Source organism: Dreissena polymorpha, chromosome 14 (genome assembly GCF_020536995.1).
Source record: "Dreissena polymorpha isolate Duluth1 chromosome 14, UMN_Dpol_1.0, whole genome shotgun sequence".
NCBI classification, from domain to species: Eukaryota; Metazoa; Mollusca; class Bivalvia; order Myida; family Dreissenidae; genus Dreissena; species Dreissena polymorpha.
This window is the reverse complement of record NC_068368.1, coordinates 46471305-46487062: the sequence shown is the minus strand read 5'-3', so window position 1 is coordinate 46487062 and position 15758 is coordinate 46471305. Positions and strand designations below refer to the sequence as shown.

Sequence of the window (15758 nt, the reverse complement as noted above, 5' to 3'; positions counted from 1 at the left end):
GTATGTAACAGTAATGTGCTTGCCGATTCTGTGAAATAACTAATGATTTCATTGGTGTGTTAAACAAATACCAAAAAGTTTGAGTTATGATACAAAGGAAATTACACATGAGGGAAAAGTAATTCAGGACTTGCCTATATGTCAAAAGTTAATTATATAAATAAGATCATCTTACAGTTTAGCAACTGTTAAACATTTAGTATTTGTCAGATATTTTACCATTTATTCACATGCTGATTTTAAAAATGGCTTGACCAATAATTGGCCTGTGATGACCGATGCAAAACCTTTGGACCCTTTCGGTACCTCGAACATTCGAGAATAACAGTGCCATAAATTTTGTACAGCAGCGTATTTGATCAGCTCAAAAACATTGTTTTTCTATATGTGCAAAATGTCATCGTTATGAAATTCTCTTTTGGTAAAGTCTATGCTTACTTATGAAGAAGTTATCAGAGTTGTCAAAAACTTTCATTTTGTCATTCTTGGATGAAAACTAACTTGAGCAATTCCTAAGCTTAACTGAAGTATTTATAAACTCAATATTCAAGATGTATTTGGGCTGTGCTCTGTTAAAAGGGGGTTTAATGCATTTGTGTAAAGTGTTGTCCCAGATTAGGCTGTGCAGTCCGCACAGGCTAATCAGGGATGACACTTTCCGCTTGTATGGTATTTTTTATTTGCCGAAAGTCTCTTCTTAGTAAAAATCCAGTTAAGGCGGAGAGTGTCGTCCTTGATAAACCTGTGCTAACTGCACAGGCTTATCTGGGACGAAACTTTACGCACATGCATTAAACCCCTTTTCACAGAGCGCGGTTCATTTCATTTTATCAGCAGGTACAGAGGAGAGGCAAACACAAAGATGATCAGTCGCCACTTAAAGTGGACTTCACGTGTGAAAAAGAGTCCACCTCCAGCACGCTGCCTGTCTCCACAGTCACCCAGTCATCTCACCATCCACACTCCTTGAGCGGTAGCCTCAGTAAACTTGTAGTCATTGGTCTGTCTACAACCAGCGAGAGTGTCTCAATCACAGCCGTGTGCATGTCTGCGTCCTCTCCTGCCCCCGCCCTGCTAACACAGGAGGCAAGGCTAATACCACTCCACCAAGTATTTATAATAGACTCATTCTCACTGCCAAGCATAACAAGAACCGCCAGCCAGTGAACCCCTCACCCTTTGTGGGTACTGGGAATAGGAGTCCAGCAATATTGGAAGCGGCAGGGGTCACTTCTTCCAACAATCATATGGCAATGCAGCAGCAAGAACTGCTGAAGAAACAAACCCAACAGTTGATACAGCTCAAGGTTAAGCACTGAAGAAGCAACAACAGCAGCAGCAACAATGGAGATAATGCATGTCTTCAAATGAGTGTAATTGTAAAGAAACAAAATCTCAAATAAGTTTAAGACAAACGTAAGATTTGCATGTTTAGAATGATTTAAAAAAATATATATAAAAATATACTAATTTATTCTTTTCCAACATGTGAAGTGCATTTCATGATGATAAGAGAATTCGTTTAGGCCATTTGAGTACTTACTGGTATGATATATTTACATTATTTGCAGGGATTCTTCAAGCTGTTAAAACAGTTTTTGCTCACAGAAAATGTGGACGAGGCACAGGTTATAATTGTCCAGGCATGTAAGTGGGAACTTCAAACTTTCACTGAACAGTTAATGATGATTACAACACGAATATGTTCTACATTTCTGTTCAAATATATACAATGCTAAACAAACATATTTTTGATGTTGTTCTGACATAGAATCTGCAAAAGTTACATTTTGTGCAAGGATTAAGTTCATTTGCTACCATGAAGTCACTATAACACTGTGCTTAGTATAAAGTGCCCCAATAGTTGGTAAAATAAAAAACAAACTTAACTCTTAAGAATACTGCACATATGTTTTCTTCCAAAACGACATGGCCTGGATACATCTCTTAATGCTCGAATTTTCAGCTGCGAATGGACAGACTGACTGCAACTCCTTCGAACTATTCAACAGCTTGGTACAGAGAAAACCAATAGTGAGCAATAGATGGGTAAAACAATATCTGCTTGCTGGTACCACACTTGATATGGTTTGTACATTTCTTATTTAAAAAACAACTACTTTGCTCTAAATGTTTTATGAATCTGCGAGGCGCTGTGGTGGTTGGTGGTTATACCATACCTATAATCGGTGAACCTATTAAATAAAACCGCATTGAGAACATGGTTGTGCTGTTTGAGTGTGTGAGAATTGTTCGGAGGAAGATATGCATTAAATTGTATTAAAATAATAATTTTGGTTGTGACACAATTCTGCGGTGAACACATAGCCTTTCCGTTTAAAATAGAAACAATAGTTATAACTTCCCTTTTCAGGAGAACTTCATGGTCACCAAGATTTGTCGATATGGAGAAATCTGTCACGAAATTGATTACCAAGGATTTGAGTTTGAATTAAGGGGAGACACGACCAAAAGTTTGTCATTTTAGCAACTACTGATTTTGAAATATTTCCAGTTTCAAATTTTAAACATTTACAGTTTCCAGTTCCAATTATCAGTCCTAATTTCTGGCAGCTATCAAAATGTTTTACCTGCCATTGACATCCATGTTATGTACGGGATCAAACAACCACTTGGAAGAAATAGTCTTGCATAAAGCTCCATAATTGTAATAATTCTTTTTAATGCAGAAATTTGGGTACCATGGAAACTAAAATATCCTTAAAATTTTCTTGAAACATGAACCACCTGGAGATTTGATGTGGGTCATAAATTTGGATATTGATTATTTGTGCAACTGCAACTGTTTTCGAAGGAAGTGCAATGGCTGATTGGTATAGGCATTATTACTTTGCATTGCTTTGTACTGTTGCCTTACGGTACAGGTTCAAATCCCAGTCAGAACACATGAAAATCATTCATAGTTACTAGCTTTTGTTATTTTTTTCAGTGGCTTGCATCAATATATTTTCAAGATAATGATCAAAGGTTGATAAATATTTGTCTCATAGAAAGTATGACAAAATATTGCATTGATACATTAATGAAATCTGATTATATGCCATGTTATACATTAATTATAGGTCAGCTTTTGAGACTTATTAAGGATATTGGCGGCATCCCAGTTATCAACACAACAGAAGATACAGTTGTTGTGTGTGCAGACAACATGTTGCATACTTCAAGTAAGCATTATAAAAACGCTTAAATGTTATTGTAGTAGCTGATGAATATTTAGTTTCTGTGTTCAAATAGAGCTTGGACGATTATTGTCTGTCCGTTGTTAAACAGCTTACGTACATCCTAGCGAATTTTGTCCATTAATGAAAATGGCAACATTTCCAAGTCACTTACTTAACCACTTATATAGTACTACTCTGGTCTAGTTGAGAGCTTTTCCCTTCAAGTGTTGTTATTCCCTATCAATTTGTTGTGTGTTTCCAGGTCAATGTGCAACCAAAGAGTGGGTGTTCAGTTGCATTGTGGAAGGAAAGATGGTATCATTGAAGGAACAGACAACGGATTGGGACATTGTTTATGAAAGCGATAAATTATGTGTGATTAATGAACCACTGAATAAAGTAATTGTAGCAACGTCAGGGTCAGCTAATGGGAAAGGCCGGTCACATAAAACCCAATGTTACATATACTGCGAAAAGCTAGATTACAAGTTACATAGACACCTTGAGCAACAACACTCCAATGAAATTGAAGTAGCTAAGATTCTCAACATGCCAAAGAGATCCAAAGAAAGGAAACAGGCATGGGCGGCCATAACTGCCAAGGGTAATAATCTGCACATTACAAAAGTAAAAGAAAAAGGGGTGGGTATCCTAATACCTAAGTACAGACAGAGCAAAGAACAAGATAGAAAGAAATATCTGAGCTGTGAGTTCTGTAGGATGCTAATCATTTTGACTGACCTATGCAAACACCACAGAATTTGTGTCAGTAAGCCTGACAGAGTAAAAAGCGATGCCCCAGTAAAAAATTCTAAACTGCTAGAAGCATGTGCCTCTACTGAAAAAGCAGGAATAAACGAACAATTTTACAAAAAGGTTGTTGTCAACATAAAAGAGGACTAGATAGGCAGCTATGCCAAATCTGACAGTCTGATTTTACAATTTGGTGAAAGAAGATTTGAAAAAAACGGGAAAATCGGAAAATTCTTATTCCCATATTTCTTGTCGTATGCGCGAGTTGGCTAGATTGACTATAGCCATGAAAAATAATTACCCGCATATATACAATTTAACAAAATGCATTCAGCCAATCATGTGGACCCGCCTTCTTGAAACAATAAAAAACGTTGCAGGGTTCGAAGCAAGGACCTGTTTTTATGCGTCACCGTCTTACGTGGAAAAAATAAGAAGTAGTTTAAAAAAGTTGCCAAAATGCTTCGCACAAAAGCATCAGAGGTGGAAGATGGGGAGCAGGAAGAGAGAATGTCCCGATTTATAAAATGTTACGATGACGAATATCATGAAAGAATGGTCTTTATGGCCAAAAAATCAATGGCTATTGAAAGGTTTAATAACCAAAAACTTTTACCCATCGTCGAGGATGTTGTTAAGCTGAGCATTTGCCTCCGAAATGAAGCCAGCATATTAAGATCCAGTGCACCAACTGATCTTAATACCCCAGCTGATCTCAAAGAGATTTATTCTTCACTTTGCAAAGTTTCCTTAGCAGAGGTAATACTTTTTAACTGAAAGAGATCCGGAGAGGCGGAAAGACTGAAAACGGAAGATTTCGTAAAGGGCTCTGTTAATGACGTAGTGGATAAAGATATATCACAAACATTAAGCAAATTTGAAAGGCATTTGTGTAAATCTCATTTTAGGATAGAGACGCGGGAAAAAATCCTCAAACGAGGCAGGCGAGTATCAATCCTCCTAACAAAAGAGATGAAGGAAAACCTGGACACACTACTTAGATTGCAGTCTAAGCTTCAAATAGAGTCTAAGTACGTATTCATGAGACCAAGTGGAAGAAAGCCATACAGAGGAAATGATGTACTGAAAGAGGCGACTGAGAAAGCAAAGGTCACACATGCTCCACGAATAACTTCAACAAGTTTACGCAAACAACTGGAAACTTTGTCTCAATTTTTGAATCTTACAGAGAGCAGCCAAGACATACTAGCCACGTTTATGGGTCACGATATACGTACACATAGGGAATACTATAGACTATCAGAAGGGACACTAGAAGTCGCAAAAGTTTCCAAGATCCTACATCAATTGAATATGGGAAAAATCACACAGACGGATGCTGCACAACTTCATGGAAACCAAACCATAATTGGTAATTATTCTATTTATATTTAGATACTGTTTGAACACGGACAAGGTCTCTTAATATTAACGTTGTTAATATGAGCATGAAAACGGGGAGTGCAAATATGAAGTTTCATCCTGTGTTATGGTTATACCCAGGGGACGTTTGTTTACTTTTTCAATATATATATATATATATATATATATATATATATATATATATATATATATATATATTTTGCTCATTTCACCATAATGCTGTTTTGCAGACGAGGAAACAACAGTAAGCGATGAGGAAGCTTCAAGTGATGAGGATGTTGAAGAATCCGATGACCAGCATGATGAAGAAAATAGAGGAGGTGTTCCTTTATCTAGCTCAAAACCTGCTGTGTCTGGGTTTCAACCTCAATATGGTAATGAAATATTTGTGTTTGTGTGTAGGCATTTATCGTTAAAACTTGATGAAACTTGTTCAGTATGTTGCATTGCCAATATTTAGTTCATTTTTGATTATTGAGTACTCCGGTAAGAAATGGGCAATTTGATCAAAAGTAATTTATTTTTATTTAGATGCTGTATATGCTATATATGTAATTACAGATATTTTTGACACTTTGTCCATGTAGTTTCTCTGTTAACCATATCTAGGTCACTTGATAATTTTGGTCAGTTAGATATAGATTACAAAGTCAAGTTTGTAAACTGAAATTAAATTGTTTGGATTGCTTATCCTATATTGACAAACAGGAATGAAATTTGGTCAGAATATTTGCATTGACAGTATCTAGGTCAGTTTCAAATCTGGGTAGCCTAGACTAAAAAATAAGTTACTGGTGTGTGTGTGTGAATTAATTTATGTTGCATTAATGTTGCAAACAACATACTAATAGTTCATGACTGTGTTTCATAGGTCATTGGTATAAACCAAAATTATACGTTTCTTTCGTTTTTCATATCTTAGGATATCAAGGAGAAGGGTATGACACGGATTATAATGATGATGATATGGGTGATCCAGATTGGATTTACAATAAAAGAAAGCACGGTAAGTTATTGCAACTTTGTCCTTCTTAACGTAGAGGATCTGTCATATTATTTTGAGTGCAACGACCCTCACAATTGATTCATATACAATTCAATTATTGCTTTGTGCCCGCTCAAGAAATTCCTTTGTTTTACATTCTAATGAGCTAACCAGGTGTTTTACAAATTATGTGTTGTACTTTAATTGAAAACCTGAAGTATCTGGTCATTTACAAATAGAAAGATGGGATTATCGCTGTTTAAACATAAAGATGTAGATGTATTAAAACTGTTGGGTCAGACTGAATTCAATGTGATTAAGAATCTTAAGCTCACGATGCCTCATCAATATTGTTGTAGCTCCAGACAGTGAAGACTCGGATGAGGACTTAAAAAGGCAAAGAAAGAAAAACAGAAATAACAGTGGTATGTTTAATAGCATCTAAATTCAATTGCTGTTTAAAGCCACTCAACTTATTTGGCATAGTAAATTTAAGTATAAATAAGAAACATATTTTATCTATGCCAATAAGAATATATCTGGTGGTTACAAGGTAGAAATCTGTCTTTTTGGCGCTTTAAAATTTCAAAATAATGGCGTTTGTTGCAATGGACATATACATATAGAAATCCTACTTTCGGTTTAAAAATTAAAAAAATAAATAAATTACTTGCTTACAAGGCTGTAGATTTAATGACAATTGTGCACACTTTCAAATTGCATCTTTATGTATTGATTAACATGTATTTAATTTCAAGGTGTGTGGCTTTAACATTTCCTGCACTTAGCTTGGACTATGTGGTTCATTTTTTCATGTACAGTGTTGCTTACGGTATACCACTAGGAGGCGCTATTACAATGTTACACCACAGCTTCCAGTGAACCAATTCATTAAATCCGAATATAGTTATTTGCGTGTGTAATAATTGTTTGGAGGAATATTTGCATTACTTTGCGTTATAGTATAATTGTTATCTTGGATATAACATGTAATCTGTATATTTCTGGCAACATGAAACAGCGAAATTGTTCTTATTGTATATATTTGGTTCAGCATTGCTTATTTTAACATGATGTCCTCATCCGATGATTTGAAATGTTGTTCATATAATATCATTATTATGTGGACGACACACATAAACGTAAATTGTTGCAGTTGTCATTTTGATTCATGTTATGGTATGCATCTCGGTATTTTATATTTCAGGAAAAAAGAAGTGGACACCGCAGGAACAACGAGTTGTGATGAGTGAATTTGAAAAATATATGCATCTAAACAAATGTCCTGGGAAGTCCGAACGCGAGAAATTGCTAAAAGAAAACCCGTGTTTAAGTAGAAGAAGTTGGAGAAATATTAAAGACTTCGTTCGAAATAAAACAAAGACATTTATCAAGCATCAGGAAAATTAAAATGACTGAGGAAAGAACAAGATGCTGTAGATTTGAATGCTGTAACTGGCAATTTGCTAAAGTGTTTTGATTGGAAACAATCCAAAACTGACAATATCATTATGTAACAGTAAACAATATATAACACTTTTTAACAAACATTTGTTGATAAGGCTGTTTGAAATTTTGAACTATAAAGTTATATTGTGAAACTAATTTTGTCCATGTTTCATATTCTGTAGGGAAAGTATCGTTTCAGAAATGGAGTATGCTCAATTATTAATTTTAATATAAAGTTAAGTCATCACAGTCTCGTTGAAGACATTTTATATACATGTTTGGCGACTGTCATTTTTAATAAAACATACATGTATGTTTTTTAATTGTATTTATCATTATGCTTTAAATATATCCAACAGAATTTCAAACCCTTTTGGGTAGATGTCTAAAAAAGCTTTTTAATTTATTTAAGTAAATTAGAAGTAAAAGCAGAAGAATTGTTGTATTATCCACTTTTTTATAATCCAAATATATTGATAGGAAATCAAAGTTTTACCTTAAGTCATGTTTTGATGCTTGAATTCACTGTATAGGTGATGTATTCAAAAATGGAACCTGTACTTCTGTAGATAAATTGAGTGAAATGTACAATTTAAAAATACATTTGATTGATTATAAAGGGGTGACAAGAGCAATAGATACATTTTTGAACAAATATTGTTTACCCTGTTCTACCCAACAAATGATAAAACCCTTTTTCCCCCATTTTTACATCTCATATTAAAAAACTAATCAGGTGCTAAAAGACTATATAATATTATAAATAAGAACAATGAACAACCTTCAGTTAAAGCAAAATGGGGTATAAAACTCAATACCATAATTAGTGAAAATGAATGGAACTTCATTTTTGAACTACCCTTTAATTATTTATGTACGGTGGCAAATGTCTTTATTTTGAAAATGTACCTATTTTTGCTTTTTTATGCTTTCTATTAATCTGAATTTGCATATACTAATTTCTTATTACAATTAATTCATACTTTTAATATGTTTATATACTGAAATATCTAGTTTTTTAACCAGGTTTTCCGAAGGAAAAAACTGGTTATTAGATTGGTGAATGCGGGCGGGCTGGCTGGCGGGCTGGCTGGCTGGCTGGCGGGCTGGCGGAATAAGCTTGTCCGGGCCATAACTATGTCGTTCATTGTCAGATTTTAAAATCATTTGGCACATTTGTTCACCATCATTGGACGGTGTGTCGCGCGAAATAATTACGTCGATATCTCCAAGGTCAAGGTCACACTTTGAGTTCAAAGGTCAAAAATGGCCATAAATGAGCTTGTCCGAGCCATAACTATGTCGTTCATCGTCAGATTTTAAAATCATTTGGCACATTTGTTCACCATCATTGGACGGTGTGTCGCGCGAAATAATTACGTCGATATCTCCAAGGTCAAGGTCACACTTTGAGTTCAAAGGTCAAAAATGGCCATAAATGAGCTTGTCCTGGCCATAACTATGTCATTCATTGTGAGATTTTAAAATCATTTGGCACATTTGTTCACCATCATGGGACGGTGTGTCCCACGAAAGAATCACGTCAATATCTCCAATGTCAAGGTCGCCACGACTAAAAATAGATTTAAAAAAAAAAAAATTACAAAGGGGGTTATTTTTTTTTGTCATTTCAAAAGTTCAGTTTGAGTTTTCTCCCTTTATCAGATTTTTTTTTCACAATGAAAACCTGGTTTTGTGACAATTTTGTCCCTTGTTTACTTTTGTTCTCTATAAATACGTTTTAATGTTTTTCAAACACACAATTGCATGCATTTGTCTTATAATGACAGCATTGTTTTCAGTTTGTAAACTCTGAATGTCTGTTGACATGAAGCTGTGCTTTTTCTCTTGTAAATATTTGTTATGTGAAGGTTAACAAAGACGTGATGTGGTTTGTGATTTTGTTTAAAAACAAAAGTAATATATACACTCTTAAGAGTATAATGTATAAATTATATGATAAGCTTTTGTAGAATATTTAAGAAAACAATTAAACATGGTCTAAGGCGTTAAGCGTTTGCTCTAGATGCTGTGTATTATGTGTCAGTCATTCTGTCATCTATGATAAAGGTACGGTGTGTTTTTATGCCCCCTGATCGAATGATCGGGGATATATTGATTTTGGTCTGTCTGTCTGTCATCTATTCATTGATTCATTCATTGGGTGTGTCCCAAAACTTTAACATTGGTCATTACTTTTGCAATATTGAAGGTATCAACTTGATATTTGGCATGCATGTGTATCTCATGGAGCTGCAGATTTTGAGTGGTGAAAGGTCAAGGTCATCCTTCAAGGTCAAAGGTCAAATATATGGCCTCAAAGCGGCGTAGTAGGGGGCATTTTGTTTCTGACAAACACATCTTTTGTTTTCAAACTTCTATGCAAATTGCTTTGTATTTGTATGTCACTGTCTATAATTATATGAGTCGTGTTCTGAGAAAACTGGGCATAATGCATGTGCGTAAAGTGTCGTCCCAGATTAGCCTGTGCAGAGACTGCAGACTGCACAGGCTAATCTGGGACGACCCTTTATGCACATGCATTATGCGTAAAATGTCGTCCCAGATAAGCCTGTGCAGACTGCACAGGCTAATCTGGGACGACACTTTACCCACATGCATTATGCCCAGTTTTCTCAGAACGCGACTCATATGATAGTTTGTGTTGCATATGTACATATATATGTAGCTGTTTTCCTGTCTTGTAATAAAAAGTGTTGGGAAAAAATATGCATGTATGCATGTGTTGCATGTATGTTGCTTTATTATGTCTTTGCACATGTACTCTTGCGAACAATTATTTTGTACATGTGTAAGATGTGACTTCTAAAATAAATAACATGTTCTTCAGTACAGTGTTCTTGTAGTAAAGTGTAAATGGTGTCCCTTGTATGGCTTTTGTTTACACCCGATGATTGTTTACACACCACGCGTACGAATTAAACCGACACCCATGTGGTTTATTAAGTGATTTTCAGCAATAAAACATAATACTAGTAACTATATACGTTTACTGACAATCCAGCTTGATGCCTTACCTACAATGATGCAATTCGCCGGTTGAATGGCTTAAGGGATAAAGTTATGTTAACATTTTGTCTGTCCGTTCGATACAACTTTGCTCAGAAAAGCTTCAAAATTATTAAATTAATTTGAACGAACCGTCGCATTACAATGGACGGCATTAAGAAAAAATGCAATGTTATGGGCCAGGTTTTTTAACTTTGAATATTGTAGTTTTGAACATAACTTCAAATTTAAAGGCGGGATTTGGTTTAAACCGCCATACAATATTATAAGAGAGACACGAAGAGAAGTACAGTGTGCAATAAATGGCCTGGACTTCAATTAAGTTTTCTTAGCCGGAGCATAATCTCGGAACTATAAACAGGGATTGGCTGAATCGTCATACATTGATAGAATACATTTAAATTAGCGTGTAAGATATTTAGCTCTACCTAATCTGTATCTAATTATCTATATATCTTAATTGAACTATATCTACATCCATTCTGTGTTCAAAATTCAATAACTATCGATGGTCGTTACAAGCTATAAACATCGTTACATTTCCGAAACGAAATGCTCGTATGCATGAACACGAAGTGCCCCAGGACTAAAATGGTGTCGTATAATACCAGCAGCAAATATTGAAAGAGTGGTTGGTAGACTTGGGTGTTCTCTTTCATACGCATGGCGCCTTGATGGTTAACAAATGTTTCAAGATTCAAAACGTTATTAAGAAGGGTTAAGGGAAAAACGGATTTTACAAGAACACCGCATAACGGGTGCCAACGCTCGGCTGCGGGTGCAGTTTTCAATAAATGAAAGCATGTAAGAATATGTTTAGAGGTCACAGTGATCTTGACCTTTGACCTAGTGACCCAAAAATGGGTGTGGCGTGTAGAAATCATCAGGGTGCATCTGCATATGAAGTTTCAAAGCTGTAGGTGGAAGCACTTTGAGTTTAGAGCCAATTTTAAGGGTTGAGCACGACGACGGCGGACGACACGACACGACGAGCTGGCTATGACAATACCTCGGGTTTTCTCCGAAAACAGCCGAGCTTAAAAACACTTTACGAAGGTGTCACATGGACATCAACGCAGACGCCGAAGCTAGGAGGAGTAAGAAACTTCCCATATTTTCTTTATTTTGTCTTGATTCAAACATCAAGATGGCAACGCCACTTGTTTATAATTGCTTTCAAACATCGGAACCCTGGCTTAAAATAATTTTATATTAAACTTCACATCATTTAGTGTAGTAACGCAAATAACTTTGAAACGAAAAGAGACGACATGGGATGAATACACTGAATATTTGTGCGCTTGAACTCGATTTGGTCATAATATCAACAGGAATTAATATTTTTATTTTAATATTAATACAACAATGTTACCAAATCTAAGCAATGAAGATAATAATCAGCTCACACAGTTTAAATTGCAGACTATTAATGAACCCGACTGAGACAAAGATTGTCATGCAACAGCTTATAACATATCGTTTATTCTCATGAGTTTATTCTTATGATGGAAATTAATAATGGGATATTTCAATAATATGTATATGCAATGTTAAGATGAAGTTTGAGAATTTAATAATACATCCTTGGAGGTATTTGCAAAACTAAGACCTGATTTAAGATTTATTTAAAGTAAGAACGCAAATACGTTTACACTCAGGCGGGTATAATTGGAATCAATAAAATGGAAAGTCAGACCTGATTTAAGATTAAATCCACATAAGAACACAATGAGTCCAGAGTCAGCATATAGATACGAGATTATAAGTAACACGCATGGTCAACAAACAGCACAGATGAAAAGGTCACCTATTGTCTGGGGTAAAAAAGTTATAGTACTGACGAACGTAACGGGATTATTCTAAACCAATATAAATTGATTAGATTTTAGTGCATATGGCAAGCAAGTAAATACATTAATAGAGTGTTCTTCTAGAACATTCTAATAAGTCAACCAATCCGTAATAAGCTAGACCTTGGTGACCAATGGAAATTACAAGTAGATTTTATGTAAATTAACCTGGGGATAAAATGCAGTGTTTTAGTTAGTAGTGGGGATTCTGCGGTTAGATTTGAAAAGAATTTGGAGAGTCGTCACGTCTTCTTGACGTGGCAGCCATGTTGGCTGCCACGCTGTAAAATTGTATTTCGTGTACATTAACACGCGTTTTGTTAACAGAAATATTCGACAGAAATAAATCTCGATGAAAACAGAAATGAACTTTGGTTGTTACTGTGTGTTATCAACGAACAATGGGTAATTACGTGACACAGTACATTTTATGGTTGCCGTGACTTCAGGACGAACATTGAAAAACATTGGAAAACGGAGTACTCTGTACTGTACTGTCGAATAATACGGAATCACAGGCCAACGGAATAAAGAAAACCAACGCGACATGGAAAACGGTCAGTGTTTACATACATTATGGCAAACAGGGGTTTATTACAAATGTTTTAAAGTAAGAAATAAAAAGTAAAAGGCGTCATGACAACGAAATTTTTAAGAATTGTTTTAAAGAATGTTACGTAGTTAGGTGTTAAAGAAATAATTAATCATGTACGGCGAAATTATGCAAGTATCAAAATCAATACAGTTATTCATTGATCAGTAATTTTTCTAAAATATCGGTAAATTGAGAATAAAATAAATGAATAAGAAAGTATTTGAAATTTACATAATTTTATGAGTTATAGAAATACTGAAATTAGATGCGCACAGATAATTGAGGGTATTTAAAGAATTTTCTATATTTTTTGTATTATTAGAATATATAATTATGTACGGAAACATTTTTGCATAATATAAATACATTTGTAATTGATGGTATTTTTTTTAAATTGTTGATATTTTTGCAAGTCGTCATGAAATTAGAACGTATGAGGAAATGAGAATATTTGAAGAATGTTTCATTAATTTGACATTATAGGAATACGGATATATGAGGCGTTAACATTTTTATAATTAAGGATTTTTGAAGGCAGTTTAATATTTTGATATTATATTAAAGGAACTTATAAGGTAGGAATAAACATTAGAGAGTATCCGATTTTGACATCATTTTATATAAGATATGAAATAGAAACCTGCACATAAATGGTAACTTAGAGACGTACACAAAAAATCAGTATACTTTACTAATTGTATATGGTTTTATACATTAATATAATAAAGAAATAAGGAGGGTAAGCACAGTAATAAGAAAAATAATGTTGATTGCGAATATGAATAGGGCAGACACACACACAAAATATTATGTAAATATGTATATACGTAATTGTGTTTATTGCAAATGTATGTAGAGTATCGGTAATATTGAAGGTCTTGAGTAATTTTAAGTAAGAATTTAATGTGTTCTGTCACGAATACTGTGCAGTTAAAATATACTGATAAATGCGCATTAAATTTCTGTTATTGAATAAACTCTATAAGGTACATAGAGGTTTATGAGAGCCTATCATTTGCGAAATGATGGAAGCCTACCATTTACTCATGGTGGAAGAATACTTATTGTATTAGATTTATGGGATTAGTTCATTAGGAGAACAAGACCTGAAATTTGAAGTATACCGATAAATGTTCTGGTATTATGAATGCATATATAAAAAAGTCTGCCCTTTTCATAAAAAATGTCACAGTTGTTTAGAGCGACGCGCGTATTTAAGAGCGCCCAGGTACATATGTCGATAGAAAAGGTCATTAAGTACATAATGATACACGGGAGATTAGTGATTTTAAGATACGAACGCGATACGTCTGTTTAAAGTGCAATACCCTAGGTAAATAAAGTAGCGCATACCTGTCACAAATTTACTGATAGCACGTTCGTAAAATATCGAGCTGTTATGTAATGTTTAAAGGAGTGTTTCGATAGTAATTGGTGTAATAACGGTTGTATTTACTAAGGCGTTCTATTAAGTTGTCATGACGGTATTTAAGAGGAACTTAAGGGGATATGTATACATGTTTGCCATGATTTTGAACAACTGATACTTGTATCACCACAACGCAGATGAAAGATCGAGATTTGAAGACAACGCCGAAGAAGAGCGACTTCGCGAGACAACGCCTTCCACAACGAATAGAAGAAACAAACAACATGATTAGGATGGAACATCACGGCGTTTACTCTCAAAGTGAATACCTGGTTCTATCGCTAAAAGAAGACCAACGCCAGAAGATTTCGAATGACAACAAGTGACGCAACACTGGACACAATACTTGTGACGTTAAACACTATAGAGTAGATGCAGCCGTTTAACTGTTTGACGTGCGTAGATAACGCATTTGGAATGATACTTCCGAGGCCTAAGACATCAAGGAGAACACTGCTATAGTTAATACCTCGTGAGCATTATGGACAAAGATCTTAATGTCCCGAGAGAAATGAAGACGCTGGGGCCATCAACAAAAGTACAAACGACAACGAAAACAACAACAGCGATGAATACAACGGAAACGACAATCGACGACACAAGTTAAACATCGGAAAGCAGAGCTGAATCAACAAACGCATTCCAATCGCCACAGACGAACCTACAATCGGCTTATCTTGAGGACGGCGGCAATGACATTAAATAAACATCGTATTCGCCATGTGACGACTTCAACACTACATGGACGACACCAGACGTATTGAAGGCCAACGACCAACAGATGATGTACTCCGCTACATACCGATTGACATTTATATTGTGTAACATAACTTATGTTATCTATTTCAGCAGAGACGCTTGTAAAATAATAATATATTTTTTTAAATCATAAATATTTTTTTTGAATATCATAAAATATTTAAAAAAATAAAATAAGGGGAAAGTTGTGTCATGTAACAGCTTATAACATATCGTTTATTCTCATGAGTTTATTCTTATGATGGGAATTAATAATGGGATATTTCAATAATATGTATATGCAATGCAGGTTTTTTTTCCACTTTTTGGGAAGATAGCCCATGGCTTTGGAATTGGGAATTTT

The 15758-nt window shown here is 34.9% G+C and overlaps 2 protein-coding genes and 1 long non-coding RNA gene across 7 annotated transcripts in view; 2 read left to right on the top strand and 1 right to left on the bottom strand.

Annotated features, from left to right (window-relative positions):
* The window catches only part of LOC127857968 (uncharacterized), a 209465-nt gene that overhangs the window by 169723 nt on the left and 23984 nt on the right, over positions 1-15758 (bottom strand). The window lies entirely within an intron of this gene.
* LOC127857976 (uncharacterized) lies at positions 1572-2464 on the top strand. Its single transcript, XR_008038706.1, has 3 exons — positions 1572-1647; positions 1967-2088; positions 2375-2464. It is a non-coding gene; the product is annotated as an uncharacterized LOC127857976 (long non-coding RNA).
* The window catches only part of LOC127857972 (uncharacterized), a 169244-nt gene continuing 158541 nt past the window's right edge, over positions 5056-15758 (top strand). The window contains exons 1-5 of one of the 2 annotated variants that reach the window (XR_008038701.1): positions 5056-5307; positions 5549-5692; positions 6241-6324; positions 6663-6728; positions 7511-8488. Coding sequence is in view for 1 of the 2 variants with exons in the window: in XM_052394774.1 (XP_052250734.1) it covers positions 5154-5307; positions 5549-5692; positions 6241-6324; positions 6663-6728; positions 7511-7713 (651 nt within the window). In the remaining variant the exon portion in view is untranslated. Of the gene's footprint in view, positions 5308-5548; positions 5693-6240; positions 6325-6662; positions 6729-7510; positions 8758-15758 lie in introns of those variants that run through there. The other variant, XM_052394774.1, reaches the window with a different exon arrangement.